Raw genomic sequence first — 16,811 nt, 5'->3', positions numbered from 1 at the left:
AACATAGTGTTTTGATATTTTTATACATTGCAAAATGATCACCACTATAGCTATATTTTAACCCTTAACAATCAGTCTCTTAAATCAGGTTTATTTAGTTCCTCTTTTTTTTTCTTCCATGAAATGCCTACTGAGTTGCTTTCTGTACTTCTTAACTCAGTAGTTGGACACTGTATTTATAAAAAACTTTTTATCTTTGCACTATATTTTCCATTCTTTCTCAGAGTAAGTAGATGAGTAAGTGATAAAGGGTACCCTATCTTATGTCTTAACTTTAAAAAAAATTATTTCTAAGATTATCTTGGAAGCTTCATTGTGCTTATTAAATACTTTTATGCTTCCATAAATCTACACAATATAGATGTTTAAAACTATTTTTTATTAGCATTTCCATCATTATGTTACTGTTGTGAGTTAATATGATCTTTAAGGAGCATTTACTTTTTTTGTATACCTAAGAAAAAGTGTTCTTTTTTCCCTTAAAGGAAACGAGGTATCAGTTACTTCAACTTCGACCTGCACAGAGAGCATCATGGATTGGTTATGCTATTGCTTACCATTTATTAGAAGATTATGAAATGGCAGCAAAGATTTTAGAAGAATTTAGGAAAACACAGCAGGTAACAACCAGAAGTTAGACCTAGTAAACTAGGTTTGATTCTTAGTATAACTGAAACAAAGAAGATTATAGATCTTCAAATAGTATAGATTTACTAACTTTTAATTTGAAATAGTTTCAAACTTAAAGAACAGTTGCAAGCGTAGAACAAAGAACATAATAGAAGTTCACTCACATTAACTAATTGTTAATATTTGATGCGTTTAGTTTATAGTCTCTATATGTACTTAGCTATTTTTCCTAAAACATTCAAGAGTAATTGTAGACACTATGCTGTTTTACTCCTAAAATGCTTTTGTGTGGTATTTCCTGAGAATAACTCTATAGTTGTCAACTCTTATAGGTAGTATTGTATAAATTATCAAAAAATTAGGAAATTTAACATTGATAAGCTGTTAGTATCTAATCCACAACCGATATTCAGTATTTACTAACAGGCCTATTTATATCCTTTCTGGGATTTTTTCTTTTTCTTTTTCTTTTTTCCATTTCCATGATTCAATTTAGAATCATACCTTACATTTAATTATCATTTTTCTATAGTCTCTTCTAATCTGGAAGTTTCAGAGGCTTTCTTTTATTTCATGACACTGTTGTTTTTGAAGAGTCATGGCAGTGCTTTTGTAGAGTATTCATCAATTTGGATTTCTTTATGTTTCTTCAGTATTGATACTGTTATGCATTTTTGGCAGGAGACTACAGAAGTGATGTTGAGCCCTTCTCCCTCCACTCACCACATTAAAAGCCGTGTAGTGTCTCATCCATTTGATTTCTTGGTTAAGGTGGTGACTGTCAAGTTTCTTCACTATAAACCAGTTGTTTCTTTTTCTCTTTGTATTTAGTAAATAATGTGAGGCTTTATGAGTAGTCTCTTCCTCATCAGACTTTCACCACTAGTTTTAGCAAAATTCATTGATTATGATTCTTGCCTGGATAAGCTGTTCTTATGATAGTGGCAAAATGGTGATTTTTCTGTCTTATTCCTTCTAGATTTATTTGACATTCTACTTTTAGTAAACTTTCCTTTCTCCCCTATTTATTTGTTATATGTAAGGACTTATGGATTCTTATTTTATTCAGTGGGTTTTACGTTAATATTGTTAGTTTTAGTTGCTTCCTAGAGAGATATTTAGGAATTTTAAAAAATGAGTTTTATCAACCGTATATTAACCTTTGTTTTCTTGTATGTATTTAAGTGTGAAAAGTTTTTTAATATGAAAATAAAATTCTCACTGTTAGTATTCCTTGTATCCATATGTAGACATCCCCTGATAAAGTGGATTATGAATATAGTGAACTCCTTTTATATCAGAATCAAGTTCTTCGGGAAGCAGGTCTCTATAGAGAAGCTCTGGAACACCTTTGTACCTATGAAAAGCAGATTTGTGATAAACTTGCTGTAGAAGAAACCAAAGGTATTTTTTTTAAGAGTGCAATTTATTCTGATATTTAACTACGACAAAGAACGAGACTGAAAAATTGTTGCATATAACATAGCTCTTTGATGACAAAATTTATTTCTTACTCATGCACTTCAGATAATTTGTAATGTAGGAAAATACACATTTAAACAGTAGATATTGTTATAGGAAAAAATAATGGTGAACAATAAGTTGTTGAATGAAGTTACTCAGTGCAGTATTGTTTATTTAAGTATCTGATCTGAAAATATTACAGTTTGATTAAAATACAGGAAGCAGTTGCTCAATTTTGAAAGACAAGATTAAGTTTCTTAGAAACTGCTTATTAGCAAACTGAATGTGTACAACAGACTTCTTTATTGTCAGTAATATATATTGATAGATCAGACTTCACTAAAGTGCTTATGGGACATTCCTAGGCTTCTTTATGGTTTACCTCAATATCTTTCTGAATACGGAAAACATGAACTAGAAACTCAGGTTTGTATGTGTGGATTATGATGGGAGGATGGGTAGATCCTTAAATAAAGATCTCCAGTGTCACCATGTATTAGAGGGTGTGAAAAAGGAGTCTGTAGTTTTAAAAGTTTAGGAACTGATTATGGAAAACAAAAGAAGAACAACAAGTAATTGAGTACTTTCTAAGACTTGCCATCTGAAATGTTGCTTTGCCTTTGTTAGACCAGGCAGCTGAAATTTTTTGGTGTCAAATTTCTCACTGCCTTTGAAGTTGAACACTGGAGAAGTATGGTGTGTGTGTGCAGACTGGATTTAGCCATTGTTCTCCTGATGAACTTTTCAGCAAAGAATAATGCTACTGGCAAGAGAGAAAATGGAAGTCCAAGGCACCCAGAACTCATTTGTGAACTCTAGATCCAAGACAGCCACTTTCACATGAGTTAATCATTCCTGAGCGGTCTATTAGTTATAAAGGAGTAGATTTCTGACTAATTGGAAAGATGATAAGGTTAAAAAAACTAGTTTCAGTTCCTTCCTTGTTTACCAACCAGCTATATGATGAGGGGCAAGATTGGGCTTCAGTTTCTTTATGGAAATACATGACATTGTTCAAAATACTCTAAGTACATTGTTTTATTTTACTCTTTTGATAACTTTATTAGTAAGGAAGAAGGACAGATCAAGCTGAGGACTCAGAGTTGACCTATGGATTTTAGCAATTTGGAAGCTACTGATTACCTTACCAAAAGGACTTTCTGAACATTTGGAAGGAGGAGGGTAGTAAAACCCCAAACAGGTCAAGTAGATTTCAATGAGATTTTAGTAGAGGAGTTGAGGAATAGCATGCAAAAATGACTCAACCAAGTAGTTTTGCTGTATAGGAAGGACATCCAGGGTAGTGATGGGTGGAAGGGTTGCAGAATCAAAAGATTTTTGCAGATTGTACTTATTGTGCTCACTGGATAATGAGATGGAGTATTTGATGCAGTAGAGGGGATGTGATCTAGTGGATAAATTGAAGGGTTAGCCTTAGATAACAAAATGAATAGTTCATCCACAGTAATTAGAGATGATGGAGTGTATGGGCAAGTAGGTGTGTCAGTGTGGTGGATAATTTGGGAGTTTGTCTTGCTTTCATTTTCCCAGTGAAATAGGAAACAGCTATCAGTTCATTCCACAAAATATGTTTTGAATATCTATGGTGAATCAGGTGGTGGGGACAGGGTATATAAAAGAATAGAAGGGAACTAAAAGAATCATCAGTCATTGGCCATTCCAGTAATAAAGGCATTGATATTAGTGATAGGTGGTCAGGATAATTTAGGAAATTCCTGGAGTGGGTGAGTGGCATAGTTAGGCAGAAAATTTCATTGTTAATTGTTATACGATCAGTTCCTTCTACAAGGAAAAGGTGGGTAAAGATCATGAGAAGGAAATATGGATGGGTGTGGCCTATGGGAGAAAGGTTACAGGATATTATTTATGTTTTTAGTAAAGTAGTCTTTTGGTCAGTGTAGAGCAGACTGTTAACTTTGGTACTGTTGACATCTTGGGACCTAGATGTTGGAGATTGAAGCCTCCTGTATGTTGCATAATATTTAGCAGTATCGGTAGCTTATATCTGATACCGTAGCACCCGCTTCCCTGTTGTGACACTGAAAGTGGCTCCGGTATTGCTAAATGTCTCCTGGATGACAGAAATGCACCTGGTAAGAACCACTCAGGATAGAGACATTAAGAATATGGGTTACTTTAGCCAAATTGCTTGGGTTCAAATCCTGACTCTAACAATTAACTGTCTGAGAGACCCTTGGCACATTTACTGATTTTCTTTGTTTTAAAATGATACAAATAATAGTAGCCTATTTCATGGAGCTTTGAGAATTGAATTAGTTTTAATGCATGTGAAACATTTGAAAACTCATTTTCACACTCAATAAGTGTTCATTTTTATTATCTGATAATACAAAAGGGTGCAAGAGTGCAGTCTTGGCTTGAAAACAATACCTTTGATGAATGGGAGCCCATTAAAGTAGGGTAAAGGATTCTTAAGCAGTGTTTGAGGCTTATGTGAGTTTGGAGCTAATATGTTTCTAGTGAAACCACTGCTCCAGTGCCTTCATCTGGCAGCCTCTTTTATGAGAAGGTGTGCAGCAAGCGAATAATTGGGGTCATACAGACTTTAACGACAGAATGTGGTCCACTGGACAAGGGAATGGCAAACCACTTCAGTATTCTTGCCTTAAGAACCCCGTGAACAGTATGAAAAGGCAAATGATAGGATACTGAAAGAGGAACTCCCCAGGTCAGTAGGTGCCCAGTATGCTACTGGAGATCAGTGGAGAAATAACTCCAGAAAGAATGAATGGATGGAGCCAGGGCAAAACCAATACCCAATTGTGGATGTGCCTGGTGACAGAAGCAAGGTCTGATGCTGTAAAGAGCAATATTGCATAGGAACCTGGAATATCAGGTCCATGAATCAAGGCAAATTGGAAGTGGTCAAACAGGAGAGGGCAAGAGTGAATGTTGACATTCTAGGAATCAGAAAACTAAAATGGACTGGAATGGGTGAATTTAATTCAGATGACAATTATATCTACTACTGTGGGCAGGAATCCCTTAGAAGAAAGGGAGTAGCCATCATGGTCAACAAAAGAATCCGAAATGCAGTACTTGGATGCAATCTCAAAAACGACAGAATGATCTCTGTTCATTTCCAAGGCAAACCATTCAGTATCACAGTAACCCAAGTCTATGCCCCAACCAGTAATGCTGAAGTAGCTGAAGTTAAACAGTTCTATGAAGACGTACAAGACCTTTTAGAACTAACACCCAAAAAAGATGTCCTTTTCATTATAGGGGACTGGAATGCAAAAGTAGGAAGTCAAGAAACACCTGGAGTAACAGGCAAATTTGGCCTTGGAATACGGAATGAAGCAGGGCAAAGGCTAATAGAGTTTTGCCAAGAAAACGCACTGGTCATAGAAAACACTCTCTTCCAACAACATAAGAGAGGACTCTACACATGGATATCACCAGATGGTCAACACCGAAATCGGATTGATTCTATTCTTTGCAGCCAAAGATGGAGAAGCGCTATACAGTCAGTAAAAATAAGACCAGGAGCTGACTGTGGCTCTGATCGTGAGCTCCTTATTGCCAAATTCAGACTTAAATTGAAGAAAGTGGGGAAAACCACTAGACCATTCAGGTATGACCTAAATCAAATCCCTTATGATTATACAGTAGAAGTGAGAAATAGATATAAGGTACTAGATCTGATAGATAGAGTGCCTGATGAACTATGGACTGAGGTTCCTGACATTGTACAGGAGACAGGGATCAAGACCTTCCCCATGGAAAAGAAATGCAAAAAAGCAAAATGGCTGTCTCGGGAGGCCTTACAAATAGCTGTGAAAAGAAGAGAAGTGAAAAGCAAAGGAGTAAAGGAAAGATAAGCATCTGAATGCAGAGTTCCAAAGAATAGCAAGAAGAGATAAGAAAGCCTTCTTCAGCAATCAATGCAAAGAAATAGAGGAAAAGAACAGAATGGGAAAGACAAGAGATCTCTTCAAGAAAATGAGAGATACCAAGGGAACATTTCATGCAAAGATGGGCTAGATAAAGGACAGAAATGGTCTGGACCTAACAGAAGAAGAAGATATTAAGAAGAGGTGGCAAGAATACACAGAACTGTACAAAAAAGATGTTCATGACCAAGATAATCACGATGGTTTGATCACTCATCTAGAGCCAGACATCCTGGAATGTGAAGTCAAGTGGGCCTTAGAAAGTGTCGCTATGAACAAAGCTAGTGGAGGTGATGGAATTCCAGTTGAGCTATTTCAAATCCTGAAAGATGATGCTGTGAAAGTGCTGCACTCAGTATGCCAGCAAATTTGGAAAACTCAGCAGTGGCCACAGGACTGGAAAAGGTCAGTTTTCATTCCAATCCCAAAGAAAGGCAATGCCAAAGAATGCTCAAACTACTGCACAATTGCACTCATCTCACATGCTAGTAAAGTAATGCTCAAAATTCTCCAAGCCAGGCTTCAGCAATACGTGAACCGTGAACTTCCAGATGTTCAAGCTGGTTTTAGGAAAGGCAGAGGAACCAGAGATCAAATTGCCAACATCCGCTGGATCATGGAAAAAGCAAGAGAGTTCCAGAAAAACATCTATTTCTGCTTTCTTGACTATGCCAAAGCCTTTGACTGTGTGGATCAAAAGAAACTGTGGAAAATTCTGAAAGAGATGGAAATACAGACCACCTGACCTGCCTCTTGAGAAACCTATATGCAGGTCAGGAAGCAACAGTTAGAACTGGACATGGAACAGCAGACTGGTTCCAAATAGGGAAAGGAGAACATCAAGGCTGTATATTGTCACCCTGCTTATTTAACTTCTATGCAGAGTACATCATGAGAAACGCTGGACTGGAAGAAGCACAAGCTGGAATCAAGATTGCCAGGAGAAATATCAATAACCTCACTTATGCAGATGACACCACCCTTATGGCAGAAAATGAAGAGGAAATAAAAAGCCTCTTGATGAAAGTGAAAGAGGAGAGTGAAAAAGTTAGCTTAAAGCTCAACATTCAGAAAACGAAGATCATGGCATCTGGTCCCATCACTTCATGGGAAATAGATGTGGAAACAGTATCAGACATTATTTTTGGGGGCTCCAAAATCACTGCAGATGGTGACTGTAGCCGTGAAATTAAAAGACGCTTACTCCTTGGAGGAAAAGTTATTACCACCTAGATAGTATATTCAAAAGCAGAGACATTACTTTGCCTACAAAGGTCCGTCTAGTCAAGGCTATGGTTTTTCCAGTGGTCATGTATGGATGTGAGAGTTGGACTGTGAAGAAAGCTGAGCACCAAAGAATTGATGCTTTTGAACTGTGGTGTTGGAGAAGACTCTTGAAAGTCCCTTGGACTGCAAGGAGATCCAGCCAGTCCATTCTAAAGGAGATCAGTCCTGGGTGTTCTTTGGAAGGAATGATGCTAAAGCTGAAACTCCAGTACTTTGGCCACCTCATGCGAAGAGTTGACTCATTGGAAAAGACTCTGAAGCTGGGAGGGATTGGGGGCAGGAGGAGAAGGGGACGACAGAGGATGAGATGGCTGGATGGCATCACTGACTCGATGGATGTGAGTTTGAGTGAACTTCAGGTGTTGGTGATGGACAGGGAGGCCTGGCGTGCTGTGATTCATGGGGTTGCAAAAAGTTGGACATGACTGAGCAACTGAACTGAACTGAATGTCATTCAGGGATGAGACTGATCATACAGCCCAGGGAAGACAAGCAGTGTCTTCTTAAAGGTTGCTGAAAGGCCTGAAGAAACAGGAACAGTTTTTCTCTAATATTGAAGGGTAGGATTGGTGAGACAGGAAGAAAGTCAAGACATTTAAGCTTAAAGCAAGATATGTATTTGGTAGATGAAAAAGAGTAAACTCAGTAGTTGGGAAGAGACAATGTGGCCATGATTTGGGCTGCTAGAGCAGAATCATTTCATAGCTGGTTAAAACATCATAAGTTTAGGGTGATGGACTGGCCATTAATTTAGATTCTGAAATTGTATGTTGTCAGGAGTAATTGAGTAGATGATGGCTTAGTGACTGTGTTCAGTGAATTTGAGAAAGTAGCCTGGAGTTAGACATATACCTGAATAAATTGAGGATGTGAAGAGGATAACATTGAGACAATACTGTAACATTGTAAATAGTCTTATTGAAGGGAGTTGAGAACCCACTTCCCAATATTGAAGAGGTTTTAAGAGAAAGTTTGAGGAAAAGTTAAACATATTTAGTTAATTCAGTTTTTTTGTTTTTAATCAGGGGATCTTCTGTTGCAATTATGTCGTTTGGAAGATGCAGCTGATGTTTACAGAGGATTGCAAGAGAGAAATCCTGAAAATTGGGCCTATTACAAAGGCTTGGAAAAGGCACTCAAGCCAGGTAACATTGATTAAAATTTACTTTCTAAGCTTTAATTACTTCTTTTGGTAACATACATTGTGTTAATTCACTGAAAATGCTGAGTAGAAAAACTGGTTAAGAATTGGCTCAAAATCTGAATACAAAAGTACATTTGTGAACTTCCATTTAATATGGCAGGCAAGGTGTTTTCTCAAACCTCTCTTCTACTACAGATTCATAGAAATAGTTGTAAAAAGAGTTTTGGAAACAAGTTTTTAAAATTCACAAATGAATAGCAGTGTCAGAAATATGAAAGGAAAATGCTTACTTACAGAAATGGAGCTGTTCTCCCTAAAGGAAAGACGGAAGCGTAACTCTGTGGTAACTTGTGGCTATAGCATAGTGTGGCCTGCCAGGGCAAGTGAATGTCACCAAGCTGAAAGGGAAGCACTGTTTCCTGTGTGAGAAGAAGGACGAAAAGAAACTTGGTCCAGAGACTCTTCCCCCCAACCATTCTCTTGCATGAATGGGACCCACTTGTGAGGACAAGTCCCAGAAACATGCTGTCTACAAAAAGTCAAGAGTCTCATCCAGGATGATACAATTTGAAGCAAAATTGCCTACACAACTGACAGTAAACTATTCCTCGTACATTGATAAATGTGAGAATCCTTGTAACAATGGTCATTCTCTGTAGTAACACTAGGATGGAAACAAGAGTGCCGGCGAAAGGGAGAGTAGAGAGCACAGAGGAATCCACGGTGACGAGAGGCGGTGAAATACGGACAGTTATGAGAAAGGACCTGATGGAATCTAGGAGATGACAAAACCTACTTACTGATGTGACGTAAAATTTTTCATAGATTAAATATGAGAGGCCATATCTGAGGAAAATTAGTGGAAGTGGAAGACTGATTGAACAAGGAAAGTTCTCACCTGAAAGTAAAAGAAAATATAAAAGAATTATGAAAAAATCAAGATAGAAGATAGATAATAAATCAAAGTTCCAAAATAAATCAAAGGAGAGACGTTAGACAAGAGGCTGAAGAGAATATTAGAAAAGCAATTATGGAAACAGGATAACCGAGCCTTTCTTAGAACTAAGTAGAGGAGTCAGATTTTGAAAGGCCACCTAAAGCAGAACAGGATAAGGAAAATCATGTATTTTATGTAATTGTGGGTTAAAATATGGAAATTTTAGAAGGAATTATTCTAAAATGATTGTTGATATATTTAAGTGGTTAGATTATGATAATTATTTCCCATGTTTAAATTTTCTGTTTAATATAGTAATTTTTATATATTTTCAGAAATTTGTAGTTCTCTAGCAAAATGTATAATTACATAAGGAAAACTTTTGTTTTGGTCTGCAGCTAATATGTTAGAACGACTAAAAATTTATGAGGAGGCCTGGACTAAATATCCCAGGGGATTAGTGCCAAGAAGACTGCCATTAAACTTTTTATCTGGTAAGTGAGAATAATTGCAAAGGAATGAAAATTATATTATGGTATACAATATCTGCCCTTGGTTTTAAATATATGAGTATGCATATTAAGATGGTAAGGTGTGCTTTGTTAAGAGTTGTCTGGGTAAATGTAAATCAACAAGATTTTTTTCTTCCAAGGTGAGAAGTTTAAAGAATGTTTGGATAAGTTCCTAAGGATGAACTTCAGCAAGGGTTGTCCACCAGTCTTCAATACTTTGAGGTCGTTATACAAAGATAAAGAAAAGGTAAAGCAAAATACAATGGTTGTTTTACTTTTTGACTGGTTTCTTTGCTCGGTGTTTGGATAATTGGTTTTTGATTACCCGTGCATGTAGTACACACTTTGTGAATCTGCTAACAGTCTTCCTAGCCCTTAGAGTTTAAATGCTTTGTGTTTATTTCCTATTCATTGTCTTCTCTCTTTAGCTAAATAATTTACCACCTATTTGTTTTCTGTCTTTTGTTTCTGGTGTGTACTTTTCAGTAAATCAGTGCAGGTATGAAAAGTTGGTACAGTAGTGATTTCTTCAATATTGTCTCTATTCCCTCCTCAGGGTGAAAGGCAGAAGTGACTTTTTGTTTTTAAACTAAACTAAGTTTTAGCTTAGTAATCTTTATCCTTTTTAGTTGGTAGAAAAAGAATTCTGTCAGAAGAGTTTGTTTAATGTCCCAGTAAGTCAGTTTGCTTTTTCAGCTATGAATACAGTATTCAAATGCTTGTTAAAGTGTGTTTTAATCTTAATTTAGATTATTTTAAGTGCAATGACAACAAGACATGTTGGCTGGGTTAAAAAAAACACTTCAAAGATGGAACAGATTAAACATTCTAAACACTTAGAGCACAGTCTAAATCATAAGTGAAAGTCAGTCGCTCAGTGGTGTCCAACTGCCACCCCATGGACTATACAGTCCATGGAATTGTCCGGGCCAGAATACTGGAGTGGGTAGCCTTTCCCTTCTCCAGGGGATCTTCTCAACCCAGGGATCAAACCCAGGTCTCCCATATTGCAGATGGATTCTTTACCAGCTGAGCTACCAGGGAAGCCAGTGCACAGAAAGGGCACTTATTTGCCAGTCTTTTGTTGAGAGGTCTAGGATATGGGCTTTATTGATGACTGTTCACTTTTCTTTTTTTCCTTGCTTAAATCACATTAATAAAATGTGGTCTTTTTCTTCTAGTTTTGGCAGAGTGAGAACGTGATGCTTGTGAAGCAGTCTTGATTGTAGAATCGTATATATTATTATGGCTTCTCCCTTTATGGTTGTCTTATTTAAACCTAGATTGGTAAAAAGAAAACAACCTAATTTATCTTTGAGTCTTTCCACAAACAGTGTCCATTCAACTTATAGAAACAATTCTTTCTTTTGTTCTCATTTCTTAAGTTTATGTAACATTGGATTAAATTCTGCAATGATGATAATGAATGCAAGTAATTCAAACAGGTTTGGGAAAACAAAACTCTTCGTAAACATGTAGCTCACTTAATGGGAGCAGAAGAACATGGATGTTTCAGAATAGCCTAACTGTGACCGCAGTTTTCTGAGATAATGGAGAGAGCTGGTGTTAATATGTTGAGTCAGTTAAGTTGAGGTTATTTAAGAGAGCTTCTATAGTAATAAATTCATTATAGATGGATTAAGCAAAGAAGGGAATTATAAATTAGAAGTATTCACAGATCTCTTACAAAGCCAGGAGTCAGTAGTATAGTCATGACTCAAGAGAAAACAGAACTGGGGCAGCCATTCACTCTCCTAGATCTCAGAAACCCACCTCCTGTTCCATGCTTCAGTTTTACTGATGTTTTCCCCTCGATGATGAAATTGAGAGTTGATGCTGTCATCTGTTGGTGGAATTTCTCTTTTCACACAGTATTTAATTCTTGATTCCTGAAGTGCAAATATTAACTGTGGGTATTATTTATGTAATTTAAGATAAAAATGAACCAAGATTTTAAAAAAAATACATAACATTACCTCTTTTTGTCCATCCCTGTTCCTGATTTCTAGTTCAGCTTGATGCTTTATTTTATGGCAGGAAAAGGAGTTGTCAGTAAGTTTTTTAAAAAAGTTTTGCCTTAAAACACACCTTCAAAAGTGTATGGTCTTAGATTTTTATCCATAGGTTAAGAGATTTAAAAAAAGGTATGTATGTGAGAGACTGGGGGTGAATCAGAAGAAGAGAGGGAATTTGGAATATTTATTTAGCCCTCTAATAGTAAATAACATGCTTTGCATAAGCATAGTAACTATATAATAATTTTTCTTTTTTCTTTTTTTTACTAAAGTGTGCTTGTGTGTTTGTACTGTAGGTGGCAATCATAGAAGAATTAGTAGTAGGTTATGAAACCTCTCTAAAAAGCTGCCGGTTATTTAACCCCAATGGTAAGTGCTCAAGTTTTATGTTTTAAAAAAGTCTTAAAAATCTTACAATATTATGAAATTCTTGATCAAAAGGTCAGTATTGTTCATTATTTGGTCAATAAGCTTAGTATATTTAAACATTTTTCCCTTTAAGATGCATTAATATGTATATTATGTGAAAATATTTGATAAGATGATAACAGTAGCTTATTGAAAATTTTATGTTGAGCTTAAAAACATCTCCAAAACTACATGTAATAATATAATGACCCTCCATTTACCCACCACTCAATTTCAGTAATTTTTACCTCATGGGCAAGCTTATTTCATCTGTATTTCTTACCTGTTTCCCTCTACTCCCTTGTTATTAGAAAACAAATCCCCCAAATCACATCATTTTATCCATGTATATTTCAGTATTCTAAAGATCACAACCATAATAGCATCACCATACTTGAACATTAATGCTTCCTTAATATCAAAGGAAAATGTCCATGCTTACATTTCCAGGTACCTTAAAAATAGTTTTTCTCTTTGTTTCTGAAGTTTATTTGAATGAAGAGCCAGATGAAGTCTGTACTTTTGAGTTTTGTTACTATGTCTCTTTAAATTTTTTTTATAAATCTGTAAGTTTCACCTCTGTTTTTTCTTCTTTCCTGCAATTTATTTATTAATCAGTTGTGTGTGTGTGTGTGTGTTTTCTTTTTGTTTTAGTTTTTCTGTAGTCTAGTTTTTGCTGAATATACCCGTATGGTGTTGCTTAACAAGTTGTTTCTCTGTCCTCTGGATTTATTATACATTGTAAGTTAAATATAGAGTATGTAGTCTAGTATGGTAGCCATTAGTCACATGGGGCTATTAAATTTTTTTAAATTAAATAAAGTTAATTAGTCACAGTAGTCACTTTCAGGTGCTGCTCAATAGCTTTGTAAATCTAATGCCTACCATATTGGACAGGGCACATCTACAGCATTTCCATCATTGCAGAAACTTCACATGGACAGGTCTGACTGTCTACAGGTTTGATGAAAGTTTATTTTCTCCCCCTTTTTGTTTTAAAGACAAAGGGATGAGCAAGATTATTCCACAAGTGGTGGTTGTCCTTTGATCAGGAGGCATGAAGTGTTTATTTCATGTGTTACATGAACTGTTACAAATTACAAACTAGTAATATTAATATCTGCTAATGTAACATTTCAGGTTATACAGAAAAAGCAAGATAAATGCTTCTTTTTCTCCTTTGCCTTCCTACTTTTTTGTTCTTTACCAGTTTGAACTAATGAATTTCAAAATAGTAGATTGACTATCAGTAGCATCCTTCAAAGGTATTATAAAGATATTATTTTGAATTCATGGCTTTAAACGTATCTGATGTTTTAAATCATTGCAGTTTCAAATGGTTCCAGCCTTCACATACTAGGGTAGTAGTTGATAGCTTCCTTGCAGTTTCGTATGAAGAACTATTCTAGTTCATCTTGTATACTTGCCCGTAGCAGACCTGTAATCAGTTGTTTTTTCCAAGGAGCCCTGTTTCCTACAGTGGGAAAACCCAGTATGGGACCTGGGGTGCTTATTGCTATTGAGTTGATCACTGTTTCTAGGTCTCAGGTGAATTTTAATAGTACTTTTTAGAAGGCGTTAGCATGGTTTCATTGGTTAATCATCATGATGTTCCTTTGATTATCAGCATTTTCCTACATATTTTGCAAATGTGGAAGAGGTTCAGTGACATGCCCAAGAGTATGCAGCACTTTAGTTGCAGATCTATCAGATCGGGAGTTGGTGAGTTCCACTCCTATTGTTTGTCCACTGAGCCGTCCTACCTCTTCTAGGATAAAAATAAGCAATCTGTTGCTTTCTTTGAAAGCAAATAACAGTTCTTTAGATTTTAGAAATTTGTATTAAAAAGCATTTTTTAATGTGTGGGTTGTATATTTAACTTACACATTTTCTTGTGAGTATATAAATATAAAACTGAACTAAAATACAGAATAAGTATTTTTACTTATCTCACTTTTTGGTATAATTTTTAGTTTAACCCAAAGTATATACTTTTGCATATTCAAAATAAAGATATATTAAGAATCTTATCAGCAGAACTCAAAATAACCACATCACAAGTATATTTATGTATAGTTTGGTACATTAGCTAGAAACCCAGTTAAGCAGTCATGCCTTTCTTTTTTTCTTTTTTTTTAACCCTACATTAATGAAAATTTTCTCTGTATTCTTGTTTTCCCCCCTCATACATAACATCCTGACCATAGTTCTAGTACAGTTTGTTGTCTCTATCCCCCAGCCCCCAGTTTTCTTTTTAGGTAATTTGTTATAGCTTTGATCTCATTTATCTACTATGTTTATGATAAGCATGGCATTGTGCTAGGAGCTGTAATGATACAGAGCAGAAAGTGTGGTGCTGTCCAAAGATCTCATACATTTAGAGCTAGTTTCAAAACCAGATGCATAAATAACACGATTTGACCTACTTTCCTTATTGATAAAGATAGAGCCACTTTGAGGTGGCTAGTCTCTTTAATATAGATAATGACTAATTTTTCTCCACCTCCTCCCCCACTCTTTAAAGATGATGGAAAAGAGGAACCACCAACCACATTACTTTGGGTCCAGTACTACTTGGCACAACATTATGATAAAATTGGTCAGCCATCTATTGCTCTGGAATACATAAATACTGCTATTGAAAGTACACCCACGTTGATAGAACTCTTTCTTGTGAAAGCTAAAATCTATAAGGTAAAAAGTCTTTTCTACTTTTTTTCTTACAAGGTAATGAGACATAAATTTTTGAGAACATATGTTACATTCTAAATGCTCTAAGAAAAATGATGTATTGGATAGCTCAGAACACATGGAATAACAAATATTTTTCTCAGTATGATTGCTTTTTAGACTTTTCATGGTCATGCTAATTTGCTCAATTATTTGTATCTGTATATATACACCAACACACGTATACAAATATACACAGTGGTTTTTCATATATGTGATTGTTCATAGTATATGTTCTCATGCATTCACACATACATATCTGGTTATTTTCTTGATTTTAACTAGCAAAGGAGATAGATAATCTAAAGTAATTGAATTTGCTGTGAAATGTTTGTTTCTCTTGACATCTGAATATGATCGTGTATCAGTATCTGGTAATCTTAATAATATGAAACTGGAGATTTCTGCTGTGAATTCTACATGTTATCTCTGCCTCTTCAATTTCTGTGTCTTGCTTGAGAATCTCTAGTCATATGTTCTAGTATCATTTAAAAAATTTTAATACAAGTTAAATTTAATAATAGAAGCTCTTGGGGAAGAAGTTCTAAACCAATAATTTATTTACCAAAAAATAATGAAATTAAGTAACGTTTTAAAGCAGTTTTTAAATGCCAGGTAATGCTCATTAGTTTTGTGGCTTTGCCAAATGGACTAGTTAGATGAATTAAGAATGAGGATCGTTGTGGAATGTCCACTAGTGGTCCTAATTGTAATGTTTCCATGATTCCTTAGAGTAGTATGACCTTTACATTGAATTATGTTGTTCTCACTTAAAGGTTTTGATTATTTTCTTTGATTCTGCCATTATTTTTCAATATTCACTATATGCCAGGCACTGTTGTAGTGTGTAGCCAATGAGGTTATAACAGTAGACAAAATTTTTAAAAGAAATCTTTACTGTCAGAGAGCTCATAGTCTACATAGCTGGAAAGGTATCCGAACTCATAGTAGATTGTATGCATCCACGTTGATTAGGATTGTAAGAGATAGAAGGTCACCTTTGGAAGCATTTGTGTCTTAGTTACTTATGAACAGGAAAGAAATTACCTGCATAGTAAATTAGCATTACTGACAGGTTTATTTTGTTTTTGTTCCCTCTTACTTTAGCATGCTGGAAATATTAAAGAAGCTGCAAGGTGGATGGATGAGGCCCAGGCCTTGGACACAGCAGACAGGTTTATCAATTCCAAGTGTGCAAAATACATGCTAAAAGCCAATTTGATAAAAGAGGCTGAAGAAATGTGCTCCAAGTTTACAAGGGTTTGTACAGCTATTTTGTATGTTTGTTTATGAATAAAAAGTTCGTACTTGTATAACTTGTTTATTTTTCAAAGTTTATTTCTGATATTTTTCATGTCAAGACAAGATTTTAATTAAATTGCCTTAACAAAAAAAATTAAAATCAGTATTACTATAAAACATTATTTATCAGGTAGCACTAGTGGTAAAGAATGTGCCTGCCAGTGCAGGAGATGGAAGAGACCAGGCTTCGGTCCCCGGGTTGGGAAGATCCCCTGGAGTAGGAAATAGCAACCCACTCCAGTATCCTTGCCTGGAAAATGCTGTGGAACGAGGAGCCGGTGGGCTACAGTTCATGGTGTTACAAAAGAGGTGGAGATGACTGATACGGTTTATAGTGGGTTTTTAAACTCTGATTTATATTGAGATATGTTCAATTGAAATTTTTAGGGGTGAATATACTCATATTAATTGAGTATGTGCTACTGTTCCATCCCAAATTATGTA

At 35.6% G+C, this 16,811-nt stretch overlaps 1 protein-coding gene across 2 annotated transcripts in view; it reads left to right on the top strand.

The window, feature by feature from the left end:
• Positions 1 to 16,811, top strand: part of NAA15 (N-alpha-acetyltransferase 15, NatA auxiliary subunit) — a 71,366-nt gene that overhangs the window by 31,759 nt on the left and 22,796 nt on the right. For both annotated transcript variants that reach the window (XM_015101512.4, XM_012097460.5), the window contains exons 5-12: positions 486 to 620; positions 1,881 to 2,034; positions 8,345 to 8,464; positions 9,799 to 9,894; positions 10,053 to 10,159; positions 12,224 to 12,296; positions 14,860 to 15,029; positions 16,173 to 16,325. In XM_015101512.4, coding sequence (XP_014956998.2) covers positions 486 to 620; positions 1,881 to 2,034; positions 8,345 to 8,464; positions 9,799 to 9,894; positions 10,053 to 10,159; positions 12,224 to 12,296; positions 14,860 to 15,029; positions 16,173 to 16,325 — 1,008 coding nt within the window. The remainder of the gene's footprint in view (positions 1 to 485; positions 621 to 1,880; positions 2,035 to 8,344; positions 8,465 to 9,798; positions 9,895 to 10,052; positions 10,160 to 12,223; positions 12,297 to 14,859; positions 15,030 to 16,172; positions 16,326 to 16,811) is intronic.

This window comes from Ovis aries, chromosome 17 (assembly GCF_016772045.2).
Source record: "Ovis aries strain OAR_USU_Benz2616 breed Rambouillet chromosome 17, ARS-UI_Ramb_v3.0, whole genome shotgun sequence".
In the NCBI taxonomy this organism is placed as follows: domain Eukaryota; kingdom Metazoa; phylum Chordata; class Mammalia; order Artiodactyla; family Bovidae; genus Ovis; species Ovis aries.
The sequence above is the reverse complement of the archived record's forward strand: the minus strand, read 5'-3'. Positions and strand labels throughout refer to the sequence as shown.